Source organism: Morchella importuna (genome assembly GCF_003444635.1).
Source record: "Morchella importuna strain M04M26 chromosome Unknown Morimp01GS024, whole genome shotgun sequence".
Taxonomy (NCBI): Eukaryota; Fungi; Ascomycota; class Pezizomycetes; order Pezizales; family Morchellaceae; genus Morchella; species Morchella importuna.
Window position 1 is genome coordinate 296,731 of NW_025763421.1, and position 10,991 is coordinate 307,721.

Here is a 10,991-nt window from a genome sequence, read left to right on the forward strand (position 1 = left end):
GAGGTTAGCCACTGTCTTGCAAGTAATATGTACCCAGGGGTGCCGGAAAGTGATGCAACGACTCAATTTACTACTCACGATTTCAACCACATGCAACCCAACTTTAACTTTAACGAAGCAGCGATATATAGTATGTAAAGTAAAGATATTATGAAGAATTCATCAATCACATCAAAATGAAAGAAATTACATGTAACGTGGTTGCGAATTCACTAAGACCTCACCCTATATTTCCAAGCGTTGCATCACTTTTGGGTACCCCTAGGTACATGTAAATTGGTGGCTGCACGTCCAACTAAACACCGGCAGTTTTAAAACTGTACCCTAATTCACTTGATCTTGGTAAGACAACTTCAATCGCTACTAAATCCGATTCAAGCCCAACTACAGCCAACCCACCGATATGCAATCGACATGCCAAAATATGTTCTGAATTATCCTGTACAATGGCACAGACGCATAACAAAGACCCCTATGAAGATTACACCACAAGTTTACCTAGTACCTGTCGCCACCGCCAAATATGCAAAGCCCTCTAGTAAAACACAGATAGCCTATAAGGAATAAAAGACTAGCGCATGTAGAAATATAAACCCCACCCCAAACATAAGTGATCGTCAAATCACTTCAGATTCATGTAATTCCTAAGACATCCGTCCCCATTCGCAGAAACGTATTGATTCTGGGTATAAAAAAAGGGTAAGAAAAAGTGGTATAATGGTGGTATCCGCCATAAAAGAAGAAGAAAAAAGACATTGATGCAAACAAACCAGACGCTAGTTCTCATAAAAACTCCATTAGAGTGGGAAAAAGAAAACCAAAACCAATAACCTAAAACCCCAGCCCTCCCAAAGGAGAGATATAGCGTACTATGCTGTATCCTCATCCTTGAATATATTACAACCTCTGTGTTGATTTACTAATTCGCTCTAATACCGCTCTGCAAAGCCGCCGTATCCTTGGCTCATGCGATTACTATGATATGTGCTGGGCGCATACTCGCTCTGCGCACCCTGATGCTCATAGATGGTTGCTCTTCGGTCCTCCTCCGGAAGCAGCTCCTTAACTTCCCATACGTTCGTTTTCGTGCCCACACTAAACTCAAGATCCTCTTTCGTGATGGAGTCCCAGTACTATTACATCCGGTCAGCAGTAAACCAGTAGAAAGGGAGGAGAAGGGTATTACCTTGTAGACCATCATCACACCAAGTAAGTTGCAAACGGAAGCAAAGAATAGTCCGTCAAGGTAATGCGACACCTCATCGCAGATTTTGCGGCTGAACACATAGAGGAGCACCTGTCCAACCACAAAGAAGAACACGCCAAAGGTAATGTCGCCCATCGGCCACCTATCTCCGAGTGTTCCCACCACTAGTATGACCTGGCACGCAACATAGATGAACAAGAACAGTGCGTTGACCACGTACAACAGCACAAACAAGGCCATGGTGTTAGAGGGATCTAACCCCGCCCATGATTGGAAGGTACAGAGCGCGACTGCACCAGTCACAATAAACATGACCAGGGAGCATAGGCGCAATAACCACACGCTGAGCGCCGTGCCGTCTTCGTACACCTGGAAGCCGATGAAGCCGTTGATGAGTAGGCATGTACAGAGGGCGGAAGAGAGACCAGCTTGAGCGGCGACAAAGTATGCGTAGGGTGCTGAACCGATAGGAACGACGCCAGAGTCGAGACAGAGCGAGATGACGGTGAGGAGCATAAAGAGATAGAAAAATGTGGTGATCTCCTTGCGACCTGTTTAGGCTATTAGCAACACAGGCATGTGAAAGGGTCAATCAAATAGGGGGAGCTTTGTGGGAGACAAACCAACAGCGGTAAACTTCGAACGGACGTGTAGAACCATGATCGAGCACATGACGAGTGACAAAATGTGGACGAAGTCATTTGCGGCCTGAAAAATCATTGTGTTGGCCCATTCAATACTTCGTGAATAGCATAGTGCCTCGATTCCCGGTCCTGTGAGTGATTTTGCGCCATTGTAGGGACCGACGAGCGAACACAGAGGTATCGGGGCAGTTTCGCATATTGACTGGAAACTTCCGAACGACATGGTGGACGTAAAGTGTTGAAGTTGACGCTGTTGTCGTTGTCGTAGGTATCGAGGAGGAAGAGTCGGTCGTGAGGTTTAGGTTGCGCCAAGAGGGGCTCGGGCGCTGCTGCTACTCTACTGCCAAAAGGAAATTGCGGGTTGTCGGATCAAAGGCGAAGCGACGAGGGGAAAGGAACTCTAGTCGCGGATGGGCAAAGTAGATACTCTATGTAGATCTAGGGTATGCAGACTGCAGCAGCAGCAGCTCTAGAAGGGGGCTATGTAGAGAGACTCGTAGAGGAGCGCAGTGGGGAAGAGAGGGGAGAGAGGGGGGGGGGGAGCTGGAATGGAGATTGACTACCTTCTTCCTCTTTCCTTTCTTCTGGTTCTTCTTCCTTTGCTTCTCTTTTACTCTGTTTCTTGTTTTCCAGTACAGTTCGTACCGGCCTCTCAGAATCCTTCAAAATTCGGGCGGTTGGGTCTGTGGTTGTTATGGTTACAGGAATCCAACCAGCCCCTTGCATCTCTCTTCCTACGCCGCCTTTTTTCTTTCTTCCCAACCCAATTGTTCCGTGTTTACCTACACCACCGAATAAGTAGGCACCCCCAACCAACCACTCATTATCCATCCGGTATATGTGCTGCCGCCTGTTCTGCGTATATCTCTTCATATCCCCAATAGGTAGTGTCTGAGACAGCTTGTTGCCTATTCTTAGCACTCATTCATTCCCTCTCACTCGTCGTCTGGGTTCATCCCATGATGATGCCCACACCTGGCACCTGGCACCAGTAGGTACATCGCGCCAACTTATCCTCTCCGCAGACCACCCTTGAAATCATTTGTCGCGATCTCATTGATCCTTCCATGGCCATATTCAATCGATTTTACAGCACTAAAAGCCTCGCAAGGCTGCATTGCATTAATAATATGTAGCTACTCGTAGATTAGGGTAGCACTTGTTCTAGAGCATGTACCTATGTATGTAGTACATACCATAGAATCTCAAGTAATAACGCAGTACCCCAATCCTTCCTGGGTCTGTGAAATTAGTGTTTATAACACACTTGCGACTTGATCCCTACTACGGAACTTGAAATTTTTATGTTCCTTTTGCCTGCCTAAGTAGGTATGTACATACAGTATTGTATGTAGCTTGTCTTTATGTGCAGTTAGATGGGATCGATGGCCTTTCAGCTTGACATAATGTGCGAGGACAGCTGGGTGGTAACAGCCAACCAATAGTGTTGTAGCTTCAGTAATGACCCGACATCTTTGATTGATTGGATATATTTCCCGCAATAGATAGAAGGATCCAATCACTTACCGGACTAGTCGTCCGAGCTAGCGGGCGACTTTTCTTTTCCACAGTTGGACTACCAGGTATCCTAACGGCCTTGCATATTAAGGCATGCTTCTTTTTTGCTTCTCTAGCCCACATAGCGAATCAGACTGAAGGCCGGGGGAAGAGGTATGCTATGCTATGCGTCAACCAAGCGGTCAAGAAGTCAATCCATCAATCAAAAAGTCACTTAAGTAGTTAAATAGTGATGGGTACTTCTTTTTCTTTTTCCCTCTTCTCTTGGCTACTTTACTTTTGTTTCATTCTTCTTTCCAAGTAGGCAAACTCATGCAAGTAGATATCCCTTTCCTTTCTTTTGCTTTTCATTGTCATGGGGGTTTTATCATTTTTGGCGGTCTCTAGGTCCCCTTTTGATTGCCGACCGGTACCTGGACCCTAGGCCGGTGGTTCCTGTATGTAATGTCCGGACGGCGTACCAAGGCATGTGCATGAAGGAATCCAGAAGAAACAAATAAGCAAGTAAACGGCATAGAATTGTATATCAGATCTTGTGACCACTGGCATCTAACGTTCAGCTCACTCCCAGGGTGGACAAGAAGGGGTTATATGTAGGTATGGTGAGATGAGTATGAGATGCTGCATATCAAATCCATATCTCAGAGGATGAATGGACGAACTCATGAGTCTTAGGAGTTTGAAATAAAAACCCTTGAGACTAAGGGGCCATCGGCCTGGTCTATGACGGGGCCCTTGGTCTGAATAACAGGGTTACTGGTAATGCATACATACATACATACAGCACAGCATAAACGAGCAGCTGGTTACAGTTGTAGAGTTGTACAATGCTTCGGTAGTTAAAGGTGGGGTAGAGGAATCAAGGTCAGATATGTCTCGGAACCATATTACCGGATGAGTAGTTCAGTCGAGTCGAGTCTTGTAATGACGAAGCAAATGTACTACACTGATCAGGAGGAGAACGAGGGTTTTTTTTTTAATATAAATGCGGGTTTCTTCCTCTAGTTGAATTCCTCTCTGTCGGGATCTCCAAATATCTACTCTCAGAATCAAAACCTAGCTCGAGCTCGGGTGCTTTATCTCGATACTTTCCGTTCGCCAATATATAAATCGACTTTTATATTAACTCGCCAGTATAATATAATCTATTCTCAATTAATATACATCATCCCAACCTCAGCCGGTTGTCTCGTGATCTTGATAAACAGCCCATAAGTAGGTTGAAAACACTCTATTAGAATTCCCTCATGACTTCGATCGTTGCTCACGTGCAGGTTTTATATATCCATAGCCCAGAAATCTTTCCCAAACAACAAGAATGTGCAACTTTACCATTAACTACTACTACCACCAAAACTGCATGAACCGGGAGAAGCACGCGGTTAAGCTCGACAGCAGCGAGGGAGGTATGAGTACTTCCACCAGTGTCTGTCGCGAAGGACCCCACAAAATATTTAAGTTGGAACCTGGAGAGTGCCCTGAATGTAGGCCAAACATTTAATTGGTGGTACACTCTCGTCAAGACTTGCTATCGGGATTATCTGTGTTGGCAGGTGCTGGATCATGTCACCAGAATGTTGGGCACGTTAACCGTGTGATCGAAAAGGGATACACGCCGGGGCGGGGTTTATCGACTGTGGGGAGTATCTGTGGGAGGGACAAGGAGAGTGGGGGGGGGGGGGGGGGAGAGAGTTTTCTTTTTTCTTTTTCTTGTGGTTTTTGGACCTGTCATTCAGTATTATTACTCCGCGGTTTTGTTTTTATATGCAAGTGCATGCACATCTTATTCCTGTTTAACGTTTTCCCGGGTTTTCAATGTTTCTTAGCCTTCCTTGCCGTTCCGCTTATTTAATTTCCCGTATATGTGTGTCTTGGTATATCCTCCTGGGCTTTCATTTGTAAAGAGTTCTTCCTATTGGATATCGTTAGCTGTACTCCGTATTCTGTGCTTTGAGATTTTGTTTTGCAAACTCAATCTGCTCTTTTCTGTCATATTCTCTTCGCTTCCGGTTTTTCCCATCGTTTGCGGCCGCTGAGCAGCTTGCTACTCCTAGGGGATAGACACGAGATTATTTGTGGTCCTGTTTCCATAGCATGCGCCAACAATGCTATGTATAAGTGACTTGAGTTCGTTCCTGGCTCATGAGTGAGGAGCCTAGATATTTCCTTTCATATTTGGGATTGTCAACAATGATGATTACACACTAAGTTACCTGAATTCTTTGTAGCTGCATCTATTATGCAGTAAGCATATCATTTCTCCGCAAGTACGCAATGCAGGTTCAAGCGGAAAAGAAGGGTGCCATGAGCGGCCCGAGCCCAGGACTTTGGTTACGGTGCGGTATAGGTGGGGCGTAAAATAAATAAAGGTTGATAAAGCCTTGGTAGTATGGTTACATTGTTGCCAATCGGTCCGCCCAAAAAAAGCACTATGCCAGTGCGAACCTGTCACCATAACGGCCAATTGGCCGGGTTGTAGTGAATGGGTTAAAAGAACCGCAATCTTGCGTTAGTTCCTCAAACTAATTCGACAGCCTAGACTGTACCCATACGGCTTTAACCAATGGTCCCCACCCGTTCATCGAGTAGTTCAGCTGGGTACCCCGCCCTTCTTCAATACACGTAACCTTGATATAAGGGTAAACACTAGATTAATAGCGGGTCTCATACGTGCTTACAAGCATATCGAGACACACTGTTCCTGGGTTCCGTTAGATTTTATGTGAGATTGGGACCTATTGTATTAGCAAGGGGTAATTGAGTCCCATCACTCGCTCTCCTTTTAGACCTTAGAAGCCGCCGCCGGGAGAAAGTGCAAATGTCGATGGGCCAGCATGGTGTAAAAGAGGCAACGATACACGCGTGAAGATGGATTGCGGAGCCCGATCTCCGTTGTGTGCTGATTATGTGCATACCATCGTCACTTGGTATATCGCACAGATACCGATGCAGCTGATGTATGGAAGGAACTTCAGAATCGGCGCTACAAGCGGCCATATCTTCTGTGATCTCTCTCTGCCTAATGCTTACAAAAACTTTGTGAGTTTCGAACCTGCAAATCTGACTGGAGAGTTATTGTTGGGGCTGTCAGACATCCAATCAGGGTCAAAGTATGGATAACTCAGAATATCTTGAATATTGAATAATCCTAGAGGTTTTTTCCTGCCTTTTCGCGCGTCTGAACCATAACACTCCGCTTATACCGCCTATAATCCTTAAAAGAAGAAGAGAAGGGCCGGGGGGTAGGTTCGTATTCCTTCTGTCCGAGCTTTTTTTCAGCTAGGAACCCTGTCCTGAACATGTACAGATATATTTGTTGAGGTTAGTTCTGGTTTTGCGCAGCCCGAAGATGGTCATGTACCGTTATTTCGGTGTCATTATTCCAGAAAGATTGGATGCTGGCGGGAATATGCGGGCCAGTTTATTATATTTCCCCTTGTTTATCATACGCTACGATATCCACGTGGACAGGATCTATCTGCAAGTCATTATCAAATGAGCCGATCGGTAAGCTAGCAACTAAATCGACAAATTACGGGGAAGCCTTCCAACGCATGAAGCAAGAAAGTAAGTGGCAGCAAGGGTTGGTACTTAACAACGTTGATTATTGAGACGAATTCGTGAAAATACATGTATACACGTACATATCTGGCCTACTTTAAAGTTGTGACCCGTGGACAAATGTCTGGGGCCGCTTTAATTCCAACGCTGTTGCTTTGACTCGCGCTCCGTATGCAGGCCTCCATAAACCCTGACCCCTGCCATGGCTTTCTCATGTGTCTGCAGTAGGAGAACGCTACAATCAGTAAGTAAACAGTGGTTGTAGCTGGCTATCTAGGTGAAATCTATCTTTCGAGATGACATAAATACATGTAGTTGTTGTCGAGTGGGAGAAGTAATAAGCCGTAGAAGTCGCGGTTGTTTGTAGTTGGGTTCATTGTTACTATTTATGGACTAGGGTTATCAGCCCTGTCTCGGAGCCTGCTTCCGCAGAGCCTCAAATGAGCCTAACAGAGCCGCGCAGAGCCTCCATGTGCACGGGCCCTGGTTCCCTGGATTGAAACTTTAGTGTGAATCAATCATGTGTTTTGGAGGAAAGGCCGGTCGAAAAGTAAGGCGAACGAGGTTACAATGAGAAAGACCTCATTAGCTTCATTTTTATCTAAATATGAGAGCTATTTGTATCCGAGTCCCAACGTCGAGTCTCAAAGGGGCCAGTACCAGAGGAAGGTCGCGTTTGACCGTCAATGAGATATGCGCTCGCTTCGGCTTATGCCGTTGTTCATGTATGAATTTATATGGTGATAGACTTTGCTTTGAGAATTACACCCGGTAGATTTTTCCCCCTGCTTCTGTTTCGTGGAAACCTTTTTCAGAGGCTCGCGCGCGGTACCTAAAATCTAGAGCAAAATCCTAAGACCAATCGAGTAGAGAATAAGAGAGCTTGGGAACTGAAAGCCGTGGGGGTAGGGACTCTTGGCAGTATCACAAGGACATATTTTTTTATTCTACGGGATTTATCCCCCGTAATATGCACCCCATTGTGTCGTAAGCGTATTCTGGAAGTCCAAGCCATATACGTACATGAAATAGCAAATATACATGTATGTAGGTGCGACTGTACTACATATATCCCGTGTTTAGTGCGCAGCCTATCACTTCGCACAATGACCCTTGACGAAACTGCACACGGTCAGACCATTTCTACTTTCTTAACGCGCGAAAGAGAGTTGGTAGAGATAAAGTACCGTCGTTCACGGGGTATTGGCGGATACTGGGTGATGGTGAACAGGGCAAAAAAGAGACAGCCAAGCCAAATTTTACCTGCAATTCGCCAATACCCAGTATCCACCAATACCCCGTGAACGACAGTACATGTAAATGTACATCTAGAAGTATGATACCTACACCTATCAAGTAACTTTACCGCCCCAACCTCGATCATTCCCGGTTCAAGCGTACTCAATCTGCCAATGGAGGTGATTAATAGAGAATACACATATACATATATTTTAAATCAAAATCTATTGCATTAAACACGCCAAAGGAACCCTTCACCAACTATCGAAATTCCCAAAGCCTCCGCCACTCTTTGTCTTCTTCTTAACTGGCTCCTCATAGGTATACTCGTCTTCTACCACACCCACAATCTCATCTTCCTCACCAGCTGCCGCCTTCACTGTTGCAGCTTTTAGATACTTTCCTACCCCTGTCACTCCCTCGGTCCCATCAGCTTTTCTCCTACCATCCTTTAACCTTTTCCCAGTCCATGTAGTCATGTCATCCTCAGTCCCTACTCTCTTCTTCTCCTCTTCCTGCTTCTCTTTCTCCTGGTCCTCTGCCTGCTGTTTCAAGAACTCCTCGAACGGATCCACAAAAACAATCACTTCATTTATAACAATATCCTTTGTAGGTCGGTCACCCTCACCAGTAGGAGTAGTCTCCATTTTATCAAGTACCTCCAGTCCGCCAACTACTTGACCAAATATAGTATGTTTCTTATCGAGATGTTTGGCAGGGCGGTAGGTGATGAAGAATTGCGATGTGTTGGTGTTCTTCCCTTTATTTGCCATTGAAATAACACCTCTTGAGTCGTGCAGCAACGGACTTTCCCATTCATCATCAAAAGTCTTACCCCAGTAACTTTCCCCCCCGCGACCTGTTCCTGTGGGATCACCGCCTTGGATCATGAAATTTCTTATTGATCTATGAAATTTCACGCCATTGTAGTAACCCTTCTGAGAGAGCTTTACAAAGTTATAGACAGCCTTGGGGGCGTAGTCCGTGTGCAGCTTGATGTTTAAATTTCCGAGATTTGTCTGGATACGAGCATAACCTTTGTACTTGATCTTCTTGGGCTTGAGCATGTACTCTTCATCAGAGAGAAGCGCACGCTCAGAGGTTGTGTGGACACTCATGGCCGTGGATGTAAATGATGCAGCAGCTTTTCCAGTGGTATGGCGAGCTGCATTGTATGGGACAGCCGCTCTGTTAGATGTATTCGACGACGATTCTGCGCCGCCACGCGAAAGTGCGCTGGAGGAACGCGGCACGGCAGGGTTGTGATTTGGGTCTGATGATTTTGCAGCGCGGGCTTTGGCAACGGCGGCCTTCGCGGCAAGAATCTTTGAAGAGGAGCCTATAGCGGAGAGATTGATATTACTCAGTGGATCTGCGCGCTTGGCCTCCTGCTCTGGAGTCAGGGTGCTGGTCCCTTCCTTAAGGTATTTGAAGTTACTCATATCCCGGTTTGACAAGTTATGGGGATCTTGCAGAGTGATTATATCTTTGCGACTGAATACATCGCCACTGACCAAATCTTCCCAATGCTTTGGCTTGATGTTCAGTCGCTCAACCGTGTCCCAAGCGAAGACATTACCGCTTGCTCGTAGCGCGACGATATGAGTATTATCGGTGAACACTTTGAATGTCACCGGGTCGCAGTATTCGCCATCGTCGTTTTTGTGCATGTTAAGCTTCAGAAGCTCTCCGTAGGCTAGCTTGCCCCCCGTGACGGGATTTGTCCCGTGCTTTTTGAGCCATGGGATGATGTTCGTGAGATCGAAAATTGTTCCATCGGCAGTGCACACGGGGTGTGAGAAAGGCTGGAGCGATAGGGAGCAGAAGTTGTAAGGAAGGCGGCGGAAAGGGAGAGTATTTTTGGAAGCGAAGCCGGTAGAGGCGCCGAAATCGTCGCTGGCCCACTCGCTGTGCGTTATGTAGAGTTTATCGGTTCCTGTACAATCGTTAGTAAAATATTTCGCCAAAGCACAGGTAATCAATTAATTTATCACTCACCTTTTCCCATTGTTGATCGTGTCCGAGACGAATCTGGGGAGAGCTGTTGCGTCGCGTGGAGGTGAGGCTTCAAGTTTCTGATCCTGACTAAGCAACACTATTGGCTTAAGTTCGAATGGCTCTTAGCTTTGGCTACATATACAATACCTTTATCGATATTATAAGTTAAAATGTCCTTTGGGCGACGTCTATTGCATATCGGTAGTTGCAAGAGAGACTGCCAATCACGAACGACGTTAGGAGAGACCACATATATAGCGAATCGACCGGCCAGCGATGTAGCTCGCCGCCGGACCTCAACAGTGGGTCAGTTCCTGAGCGACGCCCAATATGCCAATCGTTGAGTTTTATCACACCGTTAACCTATTCTGAAGTGCAGGGCCAAAAGATTTCTTCACCTTGCAAAGCTTAATTAAGGTATCTCCAGGCTTGGCTCACAGCTGCTCACTCGATCGTTCAAGCTTAGACTAGACCAAGACTTAGTCTCATCTCAGACAGCTCCCTACTGGATAGGAAAAAGGGGGGTGGAAACTTTCTAAATGATCAGCAGACACCGGAAACCCGCGGAACACGCGTACACAAGCAGGGGCACTAAATCTGTACTTCGGTATCAGGGGTAAGTGAGTAGAACGCGGCGGTTCATATTCGCGAGCAAAACAGGAAAACTACAGCTTTAGCCACGCTGCCACGTTCGTTCTACTCACTTACCCTTGATACCGAAGTACATGTACAGCCACGGCGGTTTCTTATCTGTCTCTTGGCTTGTCCCCAGATCCAGAGTGAGGGTGGGGGCATAGCAAGCCCATTGGGGGGCGAATGCTGGC

General features: G+C 46.2%; 2 protein-coding genes across 2 annotated transcripts; both read right to left on the minus strand.

Moving 5' to 3' along the window:
• Positions 1–929: 929 nt before the first annotated feature.
• On the minus strand, positions 930–2,074 carry LAJ45_07515 (uncharacterized protein; the record flags this gene model as incomplete). The annotated part of the gene is made up of 4 exons (XM_046117072.1): positions 930–1,133; positions 1,187–1,349; positions 1,428–1,758; positions 1,831–2,074. 4 exons carry the CDS (start codon positions 2,072–2,074, stop codon positions 930–932), a joined length of 942 nt encoding a protein of 313 aa, XP_045969717.1.
• Positions 2,075–8,423: 6,349 nt separating this feature from the next.
• Positions 8,424–10,177, minus strand: LAJ45_07516 (uncharacterized protein; the record flags this gene model as incomplete). Its single annotated transcript, XM_046117073.1, has 2 exons — positions 8,424–10,105; positions 10,168–10,177. The coding sequence occupies 2 exons, from the start codon at positions 10,175–10,177 to the stop codon at positions 8,424–8,426; spliced, it is 1,692 nt and encodes a 563-aa protein (XP_045969718.1).
• Positions 10,178–10,991: the final 814 nt, after the last annotated feature.